General features: G+C 34.9%; 1 protein-coding gene across 10 annotated transcripts; it reads right to left on the reverse strand.

Moving 5' to 3' along the window:
- Positions 1–1,331: 1,331 nt before the first annotated feature.
- Positions 1,332–22,864, reverse strand: LOC129305716 (protein WHAT'S THIS FACTOR 9, mitochondrial). Of its 10 annotated transcripts, none has more exons than XM_054945733.1 (3): positions 22,697–22,864; positions 4,214–4,352; positions 1,332–2,959 (listed from the first exon to the last, which is right to left on the reverse strand). In XM_054945733.1, the coding sequence occupies exon 3, from the start codon at positions 2,921–2,923 to the stop codon at positions 1,673–1,675; it is 1,251 nt and encodes a 416-aa protein (XP_054801708.1). In that variant the 5' UTR covers positions 2,924–2,959; positions 4,214–4,352; positions 22,697–22,864; the 3' UTR covers positions 1,332–1,672. The 10 variants fall into 10 exon arrangements, with proteins under 10 accessions (XP_054801708.1, XP_054801704.1, XP_054801705.1 ...); XM_054945729.1 differs by lacking the exon at positions 4,214–4,352 and adding an exon at positions 5,020–5,234; XM_054945730.1 differs by lacking the exon at positions 4,214–4,352 and adding an exon at positions 5,020–5,234 and having other exon boundaries at positions 22,674–22,864.
- Between the last annotated feature and the right edge of the window lie 2,574 nt (positions 22,865–25,438).

Genomic DNA, 25,438 nt, shown 5'->3' on the forward strand with positions numbered 1-25,438 from the left:
AAGAAACAAGGAAAAATGATAATAAAACCCCTTCAAATTATGTAAATGATAATTTGATCTCTCAAAATGTCATAATATTAATAAAATCCTTAGGAATCTCTTTATCAATAACTTTTTTAGAGAAAAAACCATTTTACCTTTATTGACAAATTATAATTTCTTGTTCAATTTTTGTGATTTTTTAAAGAAAAGTTATAATTCTTTAAATAAAAGTTGTAAATGAAGTTTGTTATTTTGAAAATTATTTTTTAATAATAAAAATTACACTTAATAAATTGTAATTTTTTGTTTAGCTCTTACGATTTACAGAGCAAAAATTGTTATTCTTTAAATAAAAATTATAATTGAAACTTGTTTTTTACTAATAGAAATTCCACTTGACAAGTTATGATTTATTATTCAACTCTTGCGATTTACAGAATAAAAATTATAATTCTTTAAATAAAAGTTGTAATTGAGGGTTATTATTTTCAGTAAGGGTAAAATAATCTTTTTCTAAAAAAAGTCATTGACAAAGAAACCCTTAAAGACTTTATTAATATTATGACATTTTAAGAAATTAAATTATCATTTACATAATTTAAAGAAATTTTATTGTCATTTTTTTAAAAAATAAATTCTAAGACAAAATATTTGTGTTTTATATTCTGTTAGGTTTGTCTTTGAGGAGAATGGAAAGGGGACAACGAAAATTTTGTTGAGCCCGATGAAGATGAAATACAGGAATGCGGTTAAGAGTTCCTTATTTTCTTGTCTTTTTTTCCCTCACATTTCTTTTCCTAATAAAATTTTATAATACAATTTGTCCATCTTTTTTAGATCAAATCATTAAAATATCTCTTAATTCCATTCTCATCTATTACACAACAAATTATTATATAGATAAGCGAGTTGAAAATTTTTAAGTAATTTCACTCACTTCTCACTTCAACACTTTATCTAATATTATATGAAACAAAATTTTATATATATATTTTTTACGAAATTGAACTCATTAAATATTCCTCTCATGTTACTTTAGACTACAAATTAATATCCCGCGCATCATAAAATCTAGTTTTTTTTTTTTAATGACGATAAGAAAAATTATTTACATTTAATAAATTATAAATATGACCCAAATAAAGAACTTATTTACATATAAGTCCTCCAGAAATGATAAACTCCGGGCAAGTCAATGACTCAATGGCTGTAATTTGGGTTGGCCATGAAAGGACGACAAAGCCCCTGCTCATTATTTCACAATCACATGACAGACGCCGTCTTTTCGATTAAAGCAAGAATTACCCCATTTTTCCTTGCAAAAGATGAAAAGTATGAAGGCGAGAAAGTTAGGTTAAAAAGTAAATACAATCCCAGGGCATAGAACGATTAACCAGAGTATATAGGTTCAAAAGATAAACCGCAACAAAGAATTCAGCAGTGAATTAAACTATTTACTAAAACTAATCACAGGATTGATTATAATTTTCATTAACTCGCCGAGAGGTCAAGCTACAAGTGTTGTGAAAATAGCTCAAGGATAGGATACAACCAGTTGTGCCACCATTATCCATGAAATTGCAACGCTGGTTAAGCATTCCAAGTTATACTTAATCTCAAGTATGCCACCATGTTTTTCCAAATATAAAAACACTTGGTCTTGCTATATAACTTTCTAGGTAAAAAGTTACTAATAGCACTCGGCCATCTCACAGCCATCCTCATCAACATAGACCAAATCTAAATCCAGCATCGGAGAGCTCCCATTTGAAAACCTATTATTCACCCTCCTGTTCCTTAAAATCAACTGTGACTCTTTCATCAACTTCATGTACTTTTTCCTCACCTTCAGTAAAGGATGCTCATCTATAGCTGATCTATTCCTGTAAGCTTCCTTAAGAATGACTGTGCAAGTTTTATTCCTAAGAGACAGGTAAAACATGTGGGGATGCCGCTCAAATGCCTTGTGCACTTTCTGTGGCAGCCCTAAATGTTTCTTAAGGCAAAAGAGCATCTTCCTCTCTGCTGAATGGTCAACAAAAAGGGAAAGCAGTTCATGAAGAAGCCCCACGAGCCGCTTCTCTGCTATGTCACTATTTGGATCCAAACTTGAGAATTTCTCGTAAGGTGAGACATAAGGAAGCTTTTGAAATTCATTTAGCCAATTCTCAATCTTCTTCCTCAACCTCAAACCTTTTGATGGAAAAAGTGGAAATTCAATGGCCTCCATTGAGCCCCCAAAATACAAGCCTCTTTTCATGGCATTCCTCTGCATCATGGACCAGTCTTTTTCTTCGCCTTCAACTGTCAATGCCTTAGACCCATCTGCCATATCTACAAACTTGAATGATTCATCAAGATTCCGCTCTGGATACAGCAAAAAATCATCAGGCAACCCTAGATACCACTGCATCCCTTTGATTATTTTTAAAGGCAGAAGATTCTCTCTGCTCATCATTATCACCTTCTTTAACCTAGTTCTTAAGTCCTCCCTGAACACTTCGTAAACTCCCTCTTCTTCCCTGTTAATTTGAGAAGCTTCTGAAGTCAACCTGAACCAAGGAAGATTGTATTCAGGACCTGTAAACTCCTGAAAAATGGAAGGATATTTCCTCATAAATCTGGCAACCTTCATGGGCACACCTAACTCTAATCCCCTCTTTGACACTGCAGAGATTGGAATGCAACCATTTGGATCCTGGGCTATGCAGTTTTTGAGGGCAACGAGAGGTTTTAGTTGAATTGACTGGTGGATGTGCTCAATTGAGTCATAGTATGAATCTTTTTTCCATTTCATGTACACATCCACATAATTACATGTCTGGACGTGCAAGACAGGAGGGATTGGGACCCAATGTATTAAGGAGAATATTGAAGCTTCAGATGATCTGAGCAGATTTTTGAAGGCTCTTGTTGGAAATTTGTTCAAGTCAAAAAACATTTGAGTGATAAATCAGATGCAGCACTTGATGACTTCCTGCCCAACAAAAACAGTAAAAGTGATAAAGATTTTAGTTTTTACTGGCAGTTTCCAGATCCCTGTTTGAATCTACAAAGAGTTTCCCATGGAGGAGATAGTGGGAATGTTTCAGGAGAAAATATAATAGATGAAAGATTCTTTAAAACAATATCGAATAATGATAGAAAAACTTTAGTAACAGGCTACAAGAAACAAGTTCTTCAGACCGTGGTAGCATAACTCATTCAAATTCAAGTAATAAATTAAGTAGAAAGCATCCTTTTCTTCTTAGGATTCCCAGAACTAAAAGAGTAATGGTCAGCGTGATATATCTTCTGACAGTAGTTCATTATACTGCTTTCTTTCACTGATACTCCGAGTATCAGTATCCCGATATACCACAGTACAGAACACAATAAAACAACGCCCATGTAACAAAATATATCATCATCTATCATCAAATACGCTTGCATGTCAGACCATTAACCATGTCAAAAAACATTCATAATAACAGGACATGAATTATCCAGCTAATACAACTCAATTTCAGAAATAGTTCAAAATGTCGAAATTCAACATCTACTGAAGTAGCTCAACTAATATCCTTGTGCCATCCCGTAAAAAAGAAATCAAAACATTCAGAAGTAGTACAATGGATAATTTAACAAAGAATAATTAAAACCATAACCAAATATTGTTAAATAGATCAAGCATTTATAAAATTGATTGCACATTAAATTAATTAGATTTTTATGAGACGCTGCAAAATATCAGATGCACGGAAGGCATCCGCAAATCAACAGCTTAATGACCTTGAATCATGCGCTATACACTATTTAAGATTACCAAATACATCCAGCGATAAGACAATTTACTAGTTCCCGCTTACAGATTAAACATTAGAATTACACAAATTGAAATTAGGTACTTCAGGACATACAATGAATTCTATTTGATTTTACAAGGAAGCAGAAGGAATTTCTAATATGAACAATAAGCCAATAAGGTGTTATTTTGTTCAAATGTGAATACAGCGGAAACATCAATAACTTGAAATTAACATGGAATAACTCTGATTCAATGCCTCACTATTAACTTGGAATTCAATGATTTCTTAGATCCTTATTTGGAATTAAAATGCTACTGACACCTTGGTACCACTCATGGCAGACCCTAAAAATTAATAAATAAATAAAGCTATTAAAAACAACCCAAACCAGGAGCATCATTGAATAATAAAATTACTTTCTTGAGAAAAAAAACATAACCTACATCAAAAGAACCAAATCATTTTTCTTCATACTCCACTAGCTAGCTCATCCACTTTATCAAGTCATGGCCTCATACATTGCATTAGCCGCCACCAAAAATAAACTGTATCCGTAATTCCAGGCAATCCAAACCCTAAAAGCTAAATGATTTAAGAAAATCAGAAGCTTCAAATTCCCACATGTGGACATATTTTTCTCACTGTAAATGCAACTTGTCAGTAATCATTGAACCAAATGCACAAATGCAATCCCACAAAATCTGCTGGAAACAAAAACGCTCTCCTGATAATTAGTCAAACACACCCATATTTTTTTACAAATAGTAAACATACCTCTTAAAAATAACTAGGAACATATCAACCATTAGCAAGATTGTGCAAGAATATGAAAGAGTCTACAAGAATCAAAGCTGCATTCAGTAACACAATGAGACGATTGCTTTGAGAACAATAGGAAATCATTATATCTCCACAAACCCAATCATGATTTCAAATATGATAACACCTTTGACCACATAACATTCCTAAAATTTCTTATCACAATGTGCAGCAAGACGCATGGTCAGAGAAGGGGGAAAATGAAGTCTACAATCACCAAAAGCAAATCATTTTAGGCACCAGCAGGCAAACTACAAGGCATGCACATGTATAAAGGTATAAGAATCTTCCTTCCTACATGTTATAAAGCATTCTGTGACAATGATTTGGTCTTCCTAGAAGAATTTGCCCTGAAAACCCAAACCCTTGCAAGAGAAGAAACAGAGGAAGCAAATAATGACGAAAACAGGGAAGAAAGATGGAAACTTACGGTGCTTTTCTAGGTTTCACAGCTCTTACTCCCTTCACAAATTGATCCCTCTGAATCTCTCACTCCTTCCTACTTCAAAAGCCACCGTCATGCTTGGATTGATGGTTCCTCTTATGCTCAGTCTATTCCTACGTCTCTAGGTTCTCATTTGCAACGCTGCAATTCCTCCACCACCATTTTTTCTTTTTAGCTTTTTTCCCGCCTTCATATTTTTACTAAAAGTTCACATAAGGGAAATATTGATGGTTAAAACTCTTCCTTTCTTTCTTTCGCGAAACGATAAAATTTTAACATTTCATAGCTCAATAATAGCGGGAAAGAAGTTTTTTCAAGATTTTTGAGCGATTTGAGATTTAAAAAAGAAACTTGGAAGTTATCACAAAAGTAAAGTCCAAAAATATCTAAAATAAAGAAATCTGGTGGATAATTCATAGTTTTGTGAAAGATATTAAACAAAATCATATTTCCAGTTTTCAATTTAATAGCGTGAAATCCTCAGGCGATCAAACACTTTGAACACTAGATACTAGATAGTGGAGAAAAGAATTTCATTAATATCGTTTAAGGTGACCTGCAAGGGACATGTGGAAAAATACATGCAGGGAAGCCGGATGCTTGGAGAGAAACTGAGATATGAAGAGACTCAAATAATATAATACAATGGGTGAATTGAATTGCACTTAAGTTTGACATGACATCATCTAACATGTTGCTTATCCAACTCTATTAAACTATATCCTGGAGATTTTTTCAACCCTTTACCCTTTGTCATGGATCTTATTTGGGCTACTTCATCCCATTTTCCCTTCTCAGCAAATATGTTTGACACCAAAAACTGTAAACTCGAGTTATTCAATTCCAGTTCTAACATTTGCTTCACAATAGCCTCACCTATCTCTGTATCACCATATAATCTGCAAGCAGAAAGCAAAGCACGCCATGCTGAAGAGTGTTGGGTTAAAGGCATGATTTTAACCAAATTGTATGCTTCTTTAAGTTGTCCAGCTCGGCTCAATAAATCTACCAGACATGAATAATGAACTTCACATGGAACTATGGAATATTCTTGCACCATGGTCTTGTAAACTTGCAGACCATCTTCTACCAAACCTGAATGGCTGCAAGCAGTTAGTATTGATGTAAAAGTTACTTCATCAGGTCTAACTTGGGCTGATTTCATTTGTTCAAAGAGTTTTAAAACCTCTGCGTGGTTTCCATGAATCCCATATGCAGCTATCATTGCATTCCATGTTGTAAGACAACGATCTAGCATTTGATCAAACATACATCTAGCCATATCTATTCTACCACACTTAGCATAAGCAGTCATCAGAGAATTGATTACAAATAACTCTCTGCCAAGCAAACCTTTGTAAATCAGGCAGTGAACTTCCTTTACGAAACTTAAACATCCAAGAAGAGATAATGCTTGAATTAGACTTATTAGAGTAATAGAGTCAAGATCTAAATTTTCTTCTTGCATCAAACGAAACAAAACAAGAGCTTCATAATGGTGGCCATCGTAAACATAACCTCTCATCAATGAAGTCCATGAAACCAAGTCCTTATATCTTACACAATTAAAGACTCCCCTAGCATAAAGCATATGCCCACAATTAGCATAAGTGTTAATCATTTGATTTGCAATTTCCACATTCTTGAGAAATTCATGTCTCAATAAATATCCATGGATAGACCTGGCTATCCTAAAGTCTCCCAGGTTTGAAGCAGCAGAAAGTAAATTCAGATATGAACTGACATTTGGCCAAACACTCATTTTGACCATTTCATTAAAAGCATTTATAACCTCCAAAGATAATTCATTTTTGAGAAAACCTGCCATCATAACATTATATAGAACAACATCCTTATTTCCCAAGCTTTCAAACATTTTTCTAGCTTTGGTTACATCAAATTTAGAGTACAGATCAACCAAAGCAGTGCTAGCAACCAGATCAGGTTCTATCCTCATGTGTATCATGTAACCATGGATACTCTTCCCTTGACGCAAATAATTTAAATTAGCACAAGACAAAATTGCATTGGCTAAGGTCAACAAATCAGGCAAAATATTTTCATGCATCATTTGATAGAAAAGTCTGAACGCTTCTAAATCTTGTCCCATCTGAAGATAAGCAGAAATCATAGTATTCCATAAGCCAACCCTTCTGACATCCATCTTACCAAATATTAAAGCAGCCATTTGTGGGTTCCCACATTTGTGATACATATCGATAAGGCATGTTTCAAAAATCTCATCTGACATGCCAATTCCATGTCTAATGGCATAGCCATGGATTGCACGACCTTGTTCTAGTGCTCCCGACTGAATTGTTGCCTGAAGTAGACTCACTAATGTCACTCGATTCAAATGCAGCTTTTTATTCTGCATTCTGTGAGAAATCAGAAAGGCCTTATGAGCACTAAGGTTGCATTGAGCATAAGCAGTGATTATTGACGTATACACCACAAGATCTTTGTCAGTAATTTCATCAAAAACCTTAGAGGCACTTTCCAAATCATCAGCTTTAGAATACAACTTAATAAGAGAACAACCCACAAAACAATCCGCGTTTAGATTGACCTTGAGGGTATCCACATGAATTTCTCTTCCAAATTCAAACCTTCCAAGACCAACACAACTTCTCAAACTAACGGTAATTGCTGAACCACCTAAACCAATTTTCTGACACTTCAAATCCAAATATTGGATAAGAACTTTTTCATAATTGCCAGCCCTATAGCAACCAACAAGTAACGAATTCCAAAGAGAAAGATCACTACTACCAATTCTATGAAGAACACATCGAGATTCATTGGCTAGGTTAAGTTTAGCATAGCAATGCAAAAGCTTAGAGCCCAATAAATTGGAATTTTCAAGTCCACAAACAGTAATTCGAGCATGCAATTTCCTCAAGGAAAGTACCTCCGAACAGTTATCCAAGAAAGATGCAAAAAGATTCTTTGAAATATCCACTGAACCATAAGTTAATACTTTGCTCTTTAGTGTACAAAATATCTTAGTCTGAATCCTGGTGAACTGAAAATTGATTCCACGGGCTAACATAGACAAACCAAATGCTGTAACATTCATATTCATGAAAGAATTGTGCTCTCAGTTCCTGTTCTACATGGTTTTTCAACACTGCACCTCCACTCTATTAAGAAAACCACAATAAATATAAAAACTACATTGCAGAAATAAGTAGTACGCAACCAAAATTTCAAAAACAAGAAAACCCAACAAGTCAATATAACAAGTAAGACAATGTTTTTGCATCAACAATGACTAACCAAACAGAAAACATCTAAGATTCCAACTGCAATCATAATTCATGCAATAAAAGGGCAAACCAATTGCAAAATTGAAGTTTAAAAAAACACAAATCAAAAGGTTCCTCAAATTGTAAATATTCGTCAAATACTAGATTAAATCTCACTTTCAAATCTGCATTCAAATACTTGCTAAAGGCTCTCTAGTATGATGAGGTTCTTTCAAGCAATGGAAATTCATGATTTAGAAATAAAAGTAAATCAACATAGTTTATAAGAACACCAGCAAAAACATACTAAAATTGCACAAAAGCAAGTACTGCATTCAATTTGAAAGCAATTGTACAGTAAGCTTCCCGATGGACTGGAATTTCACACAATATCATAATATAAATTAAGAATCAATCTGACGTGCTAGAAGTCAAGGGATAGACACTGTTGTACTAAAGAGCAACCATGTTGGCTAACTATTAATTTCAATTCTATGAAATTCCTTTCTCAAACATTTCATCAAACTATCCCAAAAGGCTAACATAAGAACAAACATACTCCTTGAATTAACAACCAAATGCCATTTCAATGACTCCCTAATTTCATTTCCAAACTTTATTATAGAGAATAATTGCCTTCAATAATTCCACATTAAATCTTACACAACTTCTTAAAGTCTCCTAGGTTTCAAATAAATCAATTAATTAGCTTCCAGATTTTTTTTCTTGGATGAAATTAGCTTCCTTATTAATCATTAGCATGATAATCACACTCAAATGCTTAATTCAATAAATTTCTTCCTTACACATTTCATCAAACATCTTGTATGCATTCAAAAATTGAACCCACAACAAACATCTTATTTCACAAACTACCAACCATATTTTTTCAAGAATCAACACAATCTCTTAAAGTTTTCATAATCAATTTTCTTGACAAGGTTTCTCTTATAATAAAAGCAAAATATAACCTTGACTTCTTTATCTTTGTCATATAAGTAAATTTTCTTAGTCTAATAATTTCCATCAGCTCAAACTCTAGCTCCTTTCCTTCCTCCATAACAGCAGTAACCACAAGGGAAAGAAAAGAATTTGAGCATACCTAACATGAAGGAAGAAGCAATGGAGCGAGCTATTGAGCCAAAAATTGTCACTCATAGCACTAAAAAAGAGAAGGTTTTGTTCTGCACTCTTAGAAAAGCAGTGGGTGGACATGATGGAAAAAAAGAAGCCAAACTGTGGAAATATATTATATTTAATGTAAATATTTGGTAATTATTTTCTTAGTTATTATACAATCAAATAGGATCAGATATAGTAGGGAAGTTTTTTATTTTATTCCCACTATGAATCCGTTATTTCTCGGCTGTTATTATGGTCACTCCACTGTATATATGCAGTCGACACCCACTGAATAATGTGTTCAATTTTTCTCATTTATCTTCATGGCATCAGAGCACAAGGAAGAAAGAGCGATTGAATCATCAGAGACGGAAATGGAATCAAACTCTCGGCCTGAAACTCACTGAAGAATAAAGTCAACTAGCTTGGAGGGGTTGTCCAATGCAAGCTCGTATCAAGTCACATCCTTTGTGACTAGCCAAGAGAACTCGCCCATCTCTCTATCTCAGAGAAGCTCACTGGCATCAACTATCGAGAGTGGGCCCAAACCATTCGACTCGCAATAGAGGGCTATGGTAAATAGGGGTACGTCTCTAGCAAAACCCAATGTCCAGAGGCAATGAATATCAAGGCTTTCAAAGTTTGGAAGACCAAAAATTCAATGGTGTGTTCGTGGCTGGTAAATTCGATGATGCCAGCTGTGAAGAAAAGTTTTTTATTTCTCCCAACAGCTCAGGAGATACGGGATGCTACGAAGGAGGCATACTCAGATGGTGAAAATGCTTCTCAAGTGTTTGACATTAAATCTAAACTGTGGCTCATGAACCAAGGTAATCGTGACCCAAGTGAATATTACCTTCAAAAAAGTTCTTCATGGCAAGAACTTGATCTGATTATTGCTAAGGAATAGACCAATTCTGAGGATGATACTCGGTTTCAAAAGCGACTTGAGAAAGAATGCCTTTTTGAGTTGTTAGTAGGACTTAATTCAAATCTAGATGATGTTCATGGCAGAATTCGGAGTCTAGAACCTTTGCCATCTATCCCTGAAGCCTTTGCAATGATCCAAAGGGAGTACTCATGAAGAAAAGTAATGTTAAAAGATGAACCTATTCCTCAAACTAGTACTCTTGAAGTGTCTGTATCTGCTCTTGCTGCCAAGTCCAATAAGCCTAGAAACAATAAAGGGCGTCCCACGTGTGAACATTGTAAGAAAGTGGGCCACACATAGGACAAACCCTCTGACTGGAAGCCAAGGAAGGGAAGAAGCCATGGATATGTTGCTAAAAGCTCTATGGGAGATGATAATTTACAGCCCTCAAATGATCAACTAAATAAGATTCTTGTGATGCTTTCAGCTCTACAAACTAAAAGTATGCAGCCTGTTGCCACTAAGGTACAAAGAGGTAATTTTTCTAGAGCCTTAGCTACTATTAAACGAGTATGCATTAGAGACTGTTGGATAGTAAACTTAGGTGCTTCGGATCATATGACTGATAATATTAAACAATTTACGATCAATGTACCTTGCCAAAAGAACTTTACAATCAAGATTACAGATGCATCAGAGTCGATTGTTTCTAGTATAGGAACTGTACAAATTTCATCTACTCTCACCTTACATCATGTTCATGTTCCTAATTTAAAGTGTAGTTTACTCTCAGTGAGTAAATTGGCAAAAAATGAGAAGTGCCATGTTGATTTTTTTGCTACTTATTGTCTTTTCTAGGATCTACTAATAGGGATGACAATTGGCAATGCTAAAGAATTTGATGGTCTCTACTACCTAGATCGACGTTAAGTCAATAATGTTAGGTCATGCAATAAAGTGTCTCTCCCTAGGACTAGTGAGTTGAAGTTGTGGCACAAACATCTTGGTCACCCTAATTTCAATTATATGTCAAAAATGTTTCCCTCAATTTGCAATAAAAATGATTGTTCTCAATTCTACTGTGACTCTTGTGAAAAAACAAAACATCATAGTGCTTCTTTTCCACGTCAGCCATACTTCGCATCCAAACCTTTTACAACCATTCACAGTGATCTATGGGGCCCTCTCAAATTCCTAATAGAACTCACTCAAAGTGGTTTATCACTTTTATTGATGACCATTCTCGTGTTACCTGGGCGTTCCTTCTAAAAGACAAATTTGATGTTTCACAGGTGTTTATTGAATTCTATCATATAATTAAAAATCAGTTTCACACGTCTATTTCACACATCTATTCAAACCCTCCACATTGATAATGGCATGGAATATTTCAACAAACACCTCTCTACTTTTTTACTTTCCAATGGAATTGTACACAAAAACACTTGTCCATACGGTCCTCTGCAGAATGGTATCGCTGAAAGGAAAAACAGGCGCATCCTTGAAACAACCCATGTACTTCTCTTTAGTAGCCATGTTCCAAAATATCACTAGGATGATGCTGTCCTAACTGCAACTTTCCTTACTAATCACCTTCCAAACCGCACTTTGTCATATAAAACTCCTATTGAAGTTTTACACCAAACTTACAATCTACCCTACCTGGAAAACACTCTACCCTTACGAGTATTTGGGTGTACAACCTATGTTCATCTTCATCACACAAACAAACTTGACCCTAAAGCTGTCCAATGTGTTTTTCTAGGTTACTCTGCCACTCAAAAGGGGTACAAGTGCTTCGACCCTACTACTAAACGTATCTTTACCACTTGTGATGTCACCTTTCACGAAACCGAATCCTTCTACTCCCAATCTACAATCCAGGGGGAGAATTGAAATGAATTGCAAATCGTTACGTGTGAAAACACGAGTGAAACACCTGAAACACCTAACCCTATAGCTATACCTCATCATTTGTCCCTTGAACTTGCAGATTTTGATTTGGACCTAGGAATTGAAAACGACACCAACACCACCACCCTAATTGAAAGTGATGTACCAAATCCTAGTACCAAGGAGAAGTCTACAATAGAGGGAGACACCAGATTTGCACAGACCTATACAAGAAAAAACAAGACAGGTAAACAAACCCATGCTCCAAGCACTAATCAAGAGTCAGAACCAAAGAAGATAGTGGTGGTATTCTGGAAGAATCAGGTGGTGATGATAATATTGATCTACCTATAGCTATGAGGAAGAAGCCAAGAGCTTGCACTAGGCACCATATTGAGAGGTTTGTGTCCTATCAAGCATTATTTGCTAAATTTTCTAGATTTACTGCCCATTTGGATAGTGTTACAGTACCAAAGAATACTGAAAAGGCCATGGCCGTACCTAAATGGAGACAAGCTGCAATGGAGGAAATGAAAGCATTGACAAACAACGATACTTGGGATGTGGTAGAATTACCTCCAGGAAAGAAAGCATTTGGATGTAAGTGGGTCTTTACACTTAAATACAATGCTGATGGTAGTCTAAACAAACACAAAGGAAGACTTGTTGCTTAAAGGTTCTCCCAAGTATATGGTATAGACTACACTAAGACGTTTGCACCTGTAGCCAAACTCAACACTGTTAGAATAATTCTATCACTAGCAACCAACCTTGATTGGCAGATACATCAATTAGATGTAAAAAATGCCTTCCTAAATGGTGAGTTGAAAGAAAAAGTATACATGAAGTTGGCTCCTAGGTTCCCAGAAAATAAACCAAATCAAGTTTGCAAATATAAGAAGTCCTTGTATGGACTAAAGCATTCTCCAAGAGCTTGGTTTGAGAGACTCACACAAGTACTAAAAAAGGCAAGGTTCACACAAGGTCAAAGCAATCACACGATGTTCTTTAAACACTGAGGCACTAAAATTATTGTTTTGTTAGTTTATATGGATGATATGGTTCTTACAAGCGATGATATTGAGGAGATTGGGAACCTTAAAAAGGCGCAAGCTCAAGAATTTCAAATAAAGGATCTTGGAGAAATGAAGTATTTCCTAGGTATGGAGGTGGCTAGATCCAAGAAGGGAATATCTATTTCTCAGAGAAAATATGTGCTAGATCTCTTAAACAGGACTGGCATGCTTGGATGTAGACCTAGTGATGCACCTATCCAAGTTGACAAAATAAGCAATGAAGAGGACCTTGGCAAGTCTATTGATATGGGCAGGTATCAGCGTATGGTGGGAAAACTAATTTACTTGTCACATATTAGGCCAAATACTGCCTTTGCAGTTAGTATGGTGAATCAACATTCACATGGCCCCAAATAGAAACACTCAAATGAGGTCTATAGGATTCTCAAGTATTTGAAAGGTACTCCTGAAAAAAGTCTATGGTTTAAGAAATCTAAGAAGTAGGGTGTAGAAATCTTGACATATGCAAATTGGGCAGGTGATCAAGAGGATAGAAAGTCTACATCAGGATATTGCACTTTTGTTTGGGAAAACTTGGTTACTTGGAGAAGCAAGAAGCAAAGTGTAGTTGCCCGTAGTAGTGCACAGGAAGAATTTCGAGCCATTGCTTTAGAAATTTGTGAAGGTATATGGCTAAAAAGGGCAATTGAGGAACTAAAAAAGAATGTGAACTTGCCTATCTCTCTATACTCGGACAATATGACAGCAATTAGCATCTCACACAATCCAATCCGACATGATAGGACCAAGCATGTTGAGATAGATAGACATTTTATCAAAGAGAAGATTGATACTGACATCATCCAGATGAAACACATACCAACAAGGGAGCAAACAGCTAATGTTCTCACCAAAGGCTTGAGTAGAGATAAGTTTGATTATTTTATCAGCAAGTTGGACATGATTAACATCTATGGTCCAACTTGAGGGGGAGTGTGGAAATATATTATATTTAATGCAAATATTTGGTAATTATTCTCTTTGTTATTATACAATCAAACAGGATTAGATATATCGGGGAAGTTTTTTATTTTATTCTCACTGTGAATCCCTTATTTCTCGGCTATTATTATTGCCACTCCACTGTATTTATGTAGTCGACACCCACTGAATAATATGTGTTCAGTTTTGCTCATTTATCTTCAAAAACTCTATACCTACAGCACACACTATGACAACAACATAACAAGGAGAAGAACAAGTCGTAAACCCTAGACAAGTTGCAATAGGAAGAAAGATCACTTGCACATGCACACATACAAACAACGAGAAGGAAGAACGAAAAAAGAGGCAATGGAGATTCTCTAGTCCTGGATATTTCAAAGCCTCTCCCCTCCCTCGGCCGCATTTTCCCATTCCCCTTAGGTATTATTTGGTTGGGGGGAGGGGGGGAGGGGAGGGGAGCCCCCTCTGCTCCCCTTGTCCCAGCTCCCCTCCCCTTGTTTAGTTAGGCTCCAAAACCTCCCCCCCAAATTGGGGGGGAGCCCCCCTCCCCTCCTCTCCCCTTAAACCAAACAGAACCTTAAGAAAAATAAGGAAGTGAAGAAAAAATGAGAGAGTGAGACTTTGTCTAGGAAAGACAAGAATACTCCAACTAAAACATGTAAATAATCAACTATGGGTATTTTGATAACCAGAACTCATTTGGGACTATTGGCGCCAAACAAAGTCCAGTGGGCCTTGTGCCTAATTCTTATTTAATATTTATCATTTACTGTATTTTTAATATTATTGCATCTGTCCCTAATTTTTAGGAGTTTATTTTGCTGATTCTTTCTATTTTTAGTATCTCGACCAGATCCTAATCTATTCTAGGGTTTGCGTCTTCTCTATATATGTATTTCCTTCCATCAGAATAAATCTAAGCTTTCATCCAGCATCTAAATTCCTCATGTTACGAGAGCAACTATGATCCAATTCAGATTTGGGCTGCACAATAAAGGCCATGGTGATAGCAATGGATCAATCGGGAACAAAAATTCCCCATCTACCGTGGCAACCCACCAAGCGCCAAACTATGTTGCTGCAATCACCATTCATAGATTGAATGGTCAAAACTATATTCAATGGGCTACAGGCATGTGCCTATATGTTACAAGCAAAGGAAAGTTTGGGCACCTTATTAGAGCAACTCCAAGGTCAGCTTTGACCGATAGTAAGTTTTTCACTTAGGAGGCTACAACTCACTTGTTCAAGCATCGCTAGTGAATTCAATGACCCAAGAAATCAGTGCCAATTTTGCTTTGTTTGGATCAGCCCGTGAAGTATGGGAGGCTGCCAAGGATATGTTTGCCTCTATTAAAAACAGAGCTGCAATTCTGGAAATTGAAGGAGCTCTTCATGATCTAAGGAAAGGTACTAGCAGCAATTAGACACCTACAATACACATGAGTGGTTGTGTCCTCAAGATGCTGCCCGATATGTCAAGATTAAGGAGGAGCAAAGAATAAATAAATTTTTATTGGGGCTAGATGACGCCTTTGATGATGTTCAAGGGTAGATCATGAGCCTTGAACCTCTACCATCACTAAGAGAGGTTTTCTTTACTACAAAACATGAAGAAAGCAGAAAGAAACTGATCGCAAATAAGCAACCTAATGCTAAAGATCTCACTTCAAATGCCCTTGTATCCACGGGAACTCAGAATGATGATGGCAAGGGAAAGAAAAGCAACAAATGGTGTGATCACTGTCAAAAAGCTGGGCATACCATGGATGTATGCTGGAAAATTCATGGTAAGCCACCTAATTAGAAAGGGAGAGGAAAGTCACAAAATAGAGCCTTTACTGCCACTACGGAGGACAAATTTGATTATGACACACTAAGTAAGGAGGAAGTTGACCTCTTATAGAAGATGTTAGACAAACATGATTTGCATAAAAAGCATATAGCTTCTAGCAATATTGCCTACACAAGTAATGCAATTCTTGCCTTAAATTCTAAGGTTCATCACAAAGAAATGTGGATTGTTGATTCAGAGGCCACTGATCATATGACGGGTAACCCCAGTTTGCTTCAAAATTTACAACCATGTAAAATTATTATGTTTATTAGAGTTGCAGATGGAAAATCCCTTAGAGTTCAGAGAATTGGTACGGCTTATTTGTTCAATGGATTAAAACTTGAAAATGTTTTATATGCTCTAGAATTGAAGTGCAGCCTTCTTTTTGTGAGCAAAGTGACTTTGCATCAATTTCATGGTGTTAATTGTCTCCCTAAATTGTGTACTTTCCAGGACTTGGAGTTGGGGAAGATGATTGGCATTGCTGAGATGATAGAGGGGCTCTATTGTTTGGTTATACAGCAAGTTGAACGTGGCTTCTCAACTAGTCTTGCTGCTGAATCAAAGTCACTTGATCAATTTACAAATAATGAAGTGTTGTTGTGGTACTATAGGTTAGGCCACCCAAATTTTCATTACATGTCCAAATTGGCTCACAACTCTATGAATAAAAATATATTTCCTTTGCACTGTGATATTTGCCAACTTTCAAAGCACACAAAAAGCACCTACAAATCCCATCCACATGTACCATCTGAACCTTTTTCTCTTATGCACAATGACATTTAGGGACCTTCTCGCATTCCCTCCTTAACTAATGCCAAGTGGTTTGTCATTTTTATATACGATCACACTCGACTCACATGGGTTTTCCTTATGAGAGAAAAATCTAACCTTCACATTTTTATCAACTTTCATGCCATGATCAAAACTCAATTTCAAACTACCATTAAAGTTCTCCACAGTGATAATGGAAGAGAATATACATGCTCAGCCATACAAACATACCTGAACCAAAATGGCATATCATTCATCAAACTAGTTGTGTCCATACACCACAACAAAATGGCACTGCTAAAAGAAAAAACCAACACCTCTTAGAAGTTGCTAGGGCTCTTATGTTATGTTTACCCATAGTGTTCCAAAACATTATTGAGGAGAAGCCAGTCGTACTGCTGTGCATCCAATCAATAGTTTACCTTCAAGGACCCCTAACTTTCATACACCTCTTCAGGTTCTTACAAAAACCTTTCCAACCACACACCTAAATCACCATCTCCAAGAACGTGTTTTTGGCTGTCTTGTTTATGCACAAAATGATAATAGTGGCAAATTTGATCCCAAAGCCTTGAAATGTATCTTCTTAGGATACTCATCCACCCAAAAGGGTTATAAATGTTATTTTCCACCTCTTAAAAAAAATTCACCATGAATGTCACTTCTGTTGAAACTCAGCTATATTACCCTCATCCTCCCATTCAGGGAGAGAGTGACTATGAATAGGAGCCTGCACAACTAAGTTTCTCTAATGAACCTTTGCCTTTGTCACCAACTCTCCCTGCCAGTGATCTTATCCTAGACCTACAACCTCCTCAGACCACTCAAGACTCCTCTCAAACCATCCAAGAACCAATTGTGGACCTTGATAGATTTGATCCTGAGCCAAACAACACTGAATCTAATACAATTGATCATGTTGTGATTGACAGTATAGGATCCGAAGAGGCCGAGGCTGCTGTTCTTCTAGAGACTGTTGATGAGCTTAATCACCCCTTTAACTCTCAACAAGTCCAAGATTCAACTCCACCTTCAGCTTCTAATGATTGTGGGGGGTCTATTGCTTTGAGGAAAGGGGTAAGAAAATGTACTATGCACCTTATTAGTGATTTTGTCTCTTACAACAAACTCTTACCTTGTGCACAAAGTTTTGTGGTAAAGTTATTAGAAGAAAGATCACCCTCTAATTATCAAGAAGCAATTTCTGATCAAAATTGGAGGGAAGCTATTTAGGATGAATTAACCGCAATAATAAATAACCATACTTGGGAAATTACTAAGTTGCCTCCAGGAAAGAAAAGTGTGGGGTGTAGATGGGTTTTTACAAAGTATAATCCGAATGGAACTCTCAATAAATACAAAGCCTGGTTTGTTGCAAGGGGGTACTCACAACCTTATGGTATTGATTGCCAAGAAATGTTTGCTCGTGTTGCAAAGTTGAATACCATTCAGGTGTTATTATCCTTGGCTGCCAACTGTGATTGGCTTTTACATCAACTGGATGTTAAAAATGCTTTTCTTAATGGAGACTTGAAGGAGCAAGCGTAAATAGAAATTCCTGAGGGACTATCAAAACAAGGAAAGCCAGGTATGGTGTGCAAACTATATAAATCTTTATATGGACTCAAGTAATCACCTAGAGCTTGGTTTGAAAGATTCACCAAAGTTGTTAAGAACTTGGAATATGCTCAGTGTCAAATGGATCACACAATGTTTGTGAGACACTTAAAAGGAAAAATGGCAACACTTGTTGTTTATGTTGATGACATCGTACTAACCAGTGATGATTTAGTTGAAATACAGAGATTGAAGAAGTCATGGGAAAAAGAATTTGAAGTAAAAGACTTGGGAGGTCTAAGATACTTTCTTGGAATTGAGGTAGCTAGATCTAACCAAGGGATTGTGGTGTCACAAAGGAAGTATACTCTTGATCTGTTAAAACAAACAGGGATGCTAGGTGCAAGACCAACAGAAACACCTATGGAATCTTCATGTAGAATAGATATTAAAGAAGAGGAGGATGAAGAAGAATCAACCTCAGATAATAAGGAAGATTTACTTCCTGTTGATGCTGACAGATACAAAAGACTTATAGGTAAACTTATCTACCTATCCCTCACTCGACTCGATATTAGCTTTCCTATTGGGATGGTAAGTAGGTTTACCAATGATCCAAGAGAGAAGCATATGCAGGCTGTTTGCAGAATTTTGAAGTACCTCAAGATGACTCCCGATAGAGGAATTTTCTTTGCTAAACGTGATTCTAGAGGAATCAAAATTTATATAGATGCTGAACATAGAGGCTCACGTCTTGATAGGAGGTCCACTTCTAGGTATTGCACTTTTGTGTGGGGAAATCTGGTGACATAAAGGAGTAAAAAGAAATCTGTTGTTTCCAGAAGTAGTGCAGAATCAGAACTAAGGGCCTTGGCTCATGGCGTGTGTGAAGGAATGTGGCTACAAAGAATGCTAAAACAACTAAAACTTACAACAGATTCACCTATTAAGATTAGGTGTGATAGCAAGTCTGCTATAGCTATGGTTGAAAACCCCATACATCAGGAAAGAACGAAGCATGTTGAAATAGACAAGCACTTCATTAAAGAGAAGATAGACATGGGCTAGAGCATTATTTGAAGAATTTAGAAGCAACCTGGGAATGGCTGACATCGATTCACCAGCTTGAGGGGGAGTGTTGATGCCGAACAAAGCCCAATGGGCCCTATGCCATAATTCCTATTTAATATTTATCATTTATTGTGTTTTTAATATTATCGCATCTGTACTTAATTTTTAAGAGTTGATTTTGCTAATTGGGCTTGATAAATGTTACGGGACAATAAGAGCATAAAGTTGGAGTAGCAGAGATGAGAATGTTACGATGGATGTGCGGACATACACATAAAGATAAAATTCGAAATGAACACATACGCGAAAAAGTGAGGGTAGCACCTATTGAGGAAAAAATGGTAGAAAATCAGTTGAGATGGTTTGGACATGTACAAAGAAGACCAAGGGAGGCACCAGTAAGAAGAGTGGAACATATAACTTTGAGTCCGATTAAGAGGGGTAAAGGAAGGCCTAAGAGAACACTCTTAGAAGTTGTTGAACGCGATCTCTTAATTAATAATATTCCTAAAAGCTTGATAAATGATAGAGCACAATGGCGTCTTGCAATCCAAGTAGCCGACCCCACCTAGTGGGATAAAGGCTTGTTGTTGTTGTTGTTGTTGTTTGATTTTGCTAATTCTTTCTATTTTTAGTATCTCGGCCACATCCTAATTTGTTCTAGGGTTTGAGTCTTCTCTATATATGCATTTCCTTCCATCAAAATAAATCTAAGCATTTATCCAGCATCTACATTTCCTCAGGTACAAAATGTAATTCCCTTGATAACACCGCAAAAGTTCAACTCAATACCAAAGATAAACAACAGGCATAAACTCCATAAGACCACTAATTTATTTATTACTCCCTCCAAACCACAATATAGGAGATCTTCTAGAAGTCTTGCTTGATCCAAAATATAAGGTATTGAGTAGCTTTTATAATTGTTTTTTCAACTACACTCCCACTTCATTTATTTCTTTTTTTGAAAAAATGATGCTTTGAAATTTCAATTATTTTTATTAAAGTACTTATATAAGGTATTTAATAAGGGTAAAATTGGAAAGATGTAATTTTTTTAAGAAGTTAAGTTCTCAACAAGTAGTTTTTGAGAACCATGAATTAATTACCAATGCCCTATATGTTGGTCCGGAAGGAGTATTAATATTAGTAACCATCAAATATCGCTAACCAATCTATTCTAGCCGAGCCACTCTTACATCTCTTAACAATGAAGTCCAAACACAACTAGGTTTGATGAACAATGTCCGGTTTTGTCACAATGTCAGCTAAAGCCAATAATTCTCAAGCTTCTCACACGTTGGCCCACAATTTTTAAATCAATCAATATATCCAACAAATCAAGAACCTACTATCAACTCAAGCTTGGCTCACTTCTTACACGTCATGGGGTCTAATGATTTTGAATTCCAAATTTGAATTAGTCCTCTTTGGCTCACTCCAAGGGAAGGACAAAAATCATGCTCTCTACCCTCTAAAATAATAGAACCCTTGCACATAAGCTTGACTTGCAATTGTGTGAATTCATATTTCCTTCATTACGACCAAACTGATCACACCACACCACAAATCCTCCAATTCCTCCAACCACCACATCCTTTTCCATAGGTATGTTTCTCCTTTCTCTCTATACGTCATCTCATATTTCCTTCATTTATGTTCTTCTATCTATACTTTCTATTTCATATCCCATCACTTGTTATGGTCTGTCAAAGAAATCGAAGCCGAAAGTAGAGAACACTAAGTAAACAAGACAAAAGAATGATATTTGATCTTCTTGTATAGCTTATGTAGCAAAATAGTGCATTTCAAGGGATTTTGCAACTCAATGGGTATTAAGGAAGAAGATACCTCAATAAATGGAGATATACTTTCTATATGTATGCTTACTTTTACCTCTTCATGTCAGGGGCATACAATGTATGAAAGGCTTCTGCACTCTCTCACAATCACAAACAGTCACGCAAAGACATCAACACAAGAATCATAATGGGCACAAGAATCATAATGGACAAGCCTTTAAGCTTTTCATCTCCTTAGCAGAAAGCCTGTTTCTTTTCTTTTTTTTTTTTTCAGGTTTCTACTCTCCTCTTATACTAGTGTGCAATTCCTCTGTATCTAACTCTACGATATTTCATAAAGCTGTAAATCTATAATGTTTTCTTTCATCAATATTTGGTCAGATTCTCATCATTCTCATTGCCTTTGATATTCAATGGGTAAGTTTCTTGCAGTTAACCCTTTAATTAGGGGTGGGAAAGGAACAAACTATGGCCAAACAAGCCAGAGCCTATAACAAGGGCTTCAAGCCTGAGCTTGTATGCAAGCTTTTCTTAAGCTTAGGCCAAGCGCAAACTGCAATAGGCCTGACTAGGCCTTTAAAGGCCTACTTTATATATAAGCCTTTACAAAGGCTTCTGAACTTAGGCCTCAAAGGCTTTAAGTAGGCATTGAGCCTACCAAAGCCTATGTAGGCTTCAAGTAAGCTTTAAAGCCTACATATTATATGTTATAAAAAGGCTTTAGGCCAAGTTAAAGCTTAAATGTAATTAAAATGAAATTAAAACAAATCCAAATAAAAATTATTTTAAAGAGTTAGCATAAAAAATCCAGCCTCCAAAGTCGAAACAATCATCACACATTCACTAATAATAGTCTTTAGAACAATAAAACACAACAAACAACATAACAAATGAAAGCAGCAACACAATGCAACTGCCACAATAATAATCAACAGCGTTATGGGTTCCAAGTTAAAATTCCATGAAACCTGATGCTAACTTGCCTGACTTAACATGCCCTTGTATTAAATTACAATAGAATGCCGTATTTTTTTTTTTTTTAAAGAAACCCCAGCCACTCATTAAAAATTTTAGCACGTCTATTTTTGGTTCAAGCCCCTTCAATATATACAAATAAGTAAGGAATCCAAGACTGGATTCATCTGCTCTAACCCCCCAAAAGTGTCATTCTTTCAACAACTTTTTCAGCACCGCTCACTGATTCAAGGTCACGACAAGACCCTTCGAGTGCTGCATTACAAGCAAAATAACAATCAACGGCATTTCTGAGTAGTGATTCTCCTTTTGGCCTTTTTAATCATACAAGCAGAAGATATTCACAACACTATGAGGTATGGGGATTCGATCATTGACGGGAAAAATCAGAACAAAAATCGAACCTGGGATTTAATCATTTCATCTCAGAACAAAAATAAAACCAGAAGAAGAAAGGCAACGAACCTCGAGGAGTATATCGAACTTACCAGCAACGCGAGAGAAGCAGGCAGCAACGAACAGCAACGTTAACCTTATCCGAACGGCGGGTGCGAACAGCAAGCGTGCTCTGCTCTCAGTTTCGAAGCTTCAGAATGGTATGGAGGAAGGTGCTCTGCTATCAGTTTCAAAGAGAACGCGAAGCGGTGAAGGTTAATGCTCTGTTTTTGAAGAAAATATGGGAGGAAAGAAAATATGGAAAGAAATCAAGAGAGAAAATAAATTTTTTTTTGTTTGGATAGGGAAAAATAAGTGAGAGAAAAATAAGGTATGAGATTCACTTTTTTTCTTCTAACTTTTCTCTCTAAAAGTGAAGAAATTTTGAAAGTAAAATTTTTTTTCACTATCTACCCTCTCTCTCTTATTTATTTTGCGTTCTAACTTTCAAAAGACTACTTAATTACATTAATTTAATTTTAATTAAACAGTTTGGTTTATAATTTTTAACTTCTATAGTTATGAATTATATTAATTTAACTATTTAATTAAATAATTTAGCCATTGGTTAGATCAAGTGTCTAGAATTATATTAATTTAATTTTAATTATCTGATTTTAAAATATAATATAAAAATATATTTTTAACAAATAATTTGATATATTTTCACAAATATAATTACATGAAACATATTATATTTTGATATAAGGGTATTATAATTATTATTATATTTGTTCATTTTCTTTCCTCCCTATTTTCTCTTGTCCATCTAAACAGAAGAAGTGATAATATTTTCTTTTCAGTTTTCTCTTCTCTTCATTTTCTTTTCTTTCAACTTTTCTTCACATCCAAATAGAGAGCTAGAGCGGGAATGCAGACTGAAAAAGTAAAATGGGTTTGGCAAGCGGGTGAATAGAGCCTTTCCTCCACGCCTATCAAGTCCGAGTTTCAAAACCACAATGCCTCATTCGATATGAGACAACCACGACTTGTTTGAAAATTTATTTTGGGAATAATTTTTTGTTCTTCAAAATAAGAACATAAAAAAATTTACTTGATAACATATTTTTAAAAAATATTTTAAAGAATAAAAAAATAAAATATTGTTTTAAAGAACAAAAAAATGAAAACAATATGTTGATTGTTCTGTGATTATTATTCTAGAAAATAAGAAAGAATGAAAAAATATCTATTTTCATTATTTTTTTTCAAAATATGTTCTACAGAACACCAATTCTCAAAATAATAAAATTAAAATAGTTTCAAATAGCCCCTTAATTTTTAAAAAAATAAAAGTAGAAGTGAAGGTGGAACTAAAATTGAACTGGAAATGGGTTTAAAAAATGTGTTTGGTGTGCTAGAAAATCACATGAAATTGAAGCAAGTTTTGTAAAAAAAAAGGTTAAATAAATAAAATTAAAATTAAAAGACAATTTTGCCCTTCATTAAAAAAATAACAGAACAAAAAATAGAAAGAGTGATAACCCCCATCTCATCTACCCTGAACATACTACTTCGTATTCTTTAGAGCCGGTAATTTGGGCGGGCCGGACTTATTCGGGTCAAGTTCAATGCGGGCTCGGTTTATTTAGATCGGGCTTAAAGAATCCTATTCGTTCTAAAAAGCTCATATAGCCAAGCTCGGCCCTAACATCTTCGGGCTTCGGGCCGACCTGAATACCCAAAATTTTTTTAAAAAATATTTTTCTTTATTTTTTAAACAATTTTAATTTTTAAATAATTTTATTAAGTATACAATATTATTTTAACTTAAAAGGAATAAAAAAATAATAACTTATTAACTTTGTAGTTAATTACTTAAGTAGCTCTATTACTATTTTGTTGTATTATATGCAATTTATTCATGAATATTTCCTTTACTTGCAAATTAATGTCTTATTTTTTTAAATATTTCCCTTATCATGGTTATATAAAAATATTTATAAATTTTAATTGAATTATATTATTTTAATTATGATCAAATTAATCTTAATTCAGTTACAGTTAAATCACTAATTTAAAATCATTGCCCTGATTAGTTCAAAGTTTTTAATAACTATTAGATAAACTGTACTTTTTGTTTTCAAGAATATGAGAAAAATAGCCATCATTATATTATATAAAAAATTCATTTAATTATGGGTAAAACGCTATTTTTTTTTAAATTTTTTTCTTTAACCTTCTATATTGTTTAAGCTCTATATACAAAGGGTATATACTTTAGTTCATTCTAAATTTTTAACCGAGTCTGGCATAGATGATAATTAAATAATTATTCAAAAATATTATTTTATTTATTATGTTTGTTTAGTAGTAGAGCTAGGAATTCGTACATGCCCAAATTTTATTTTTAAAATTATTTTTAATTTAAAATTAATTATTTTATTTTATAAAAAATATAAAATATAATTTTTTGGACAAGAAAATGGTGCATATGACTCAACTTTTTTTTTGAAAAAAAAATTGAGTCATAAAATATAAAAATCAAAATTAAAATATATTTTAATTATTATTTTGAGATATTTTATTTGATTAAAAATAATAAAAATAAGAAAATATAAATATTTTTATTTTTAAAAAAAACTATAGTAATACACTTAAATATATGGTATTTTAGAATAAAATGATGTAAAACTTTAAAAATAATTAATGTTTATTATATTTTATATATTTTTAAAAATTTATTTTTTTCCTATTTGGGTATTCGGGCCAAGCCCGAACCCGATCGAGCTTAGTCCAAATTTTGTCAGGCCTATTTGGGCTGCCCGTTTAGGCTCGAACAATAAAAAATTATT

The sequence above is a fragment of the Prosopis cineraria genome, unplaced genomic scaffold (genome assembly GCF_029017545.1).
Source record: "Prosopis cineraria cultivar Desert tree isolate PC_DT_omini unplaced genomic scaffold, ASM2901754v1 PC3, whole genome shotgun sequence".
Lineage (NCBI taxonomy): Eukaryota > Viridiplantae > Streptophyta > Magnoliopsida > Fabales > Fabaceae > Prosopis > Prosopis cineraria.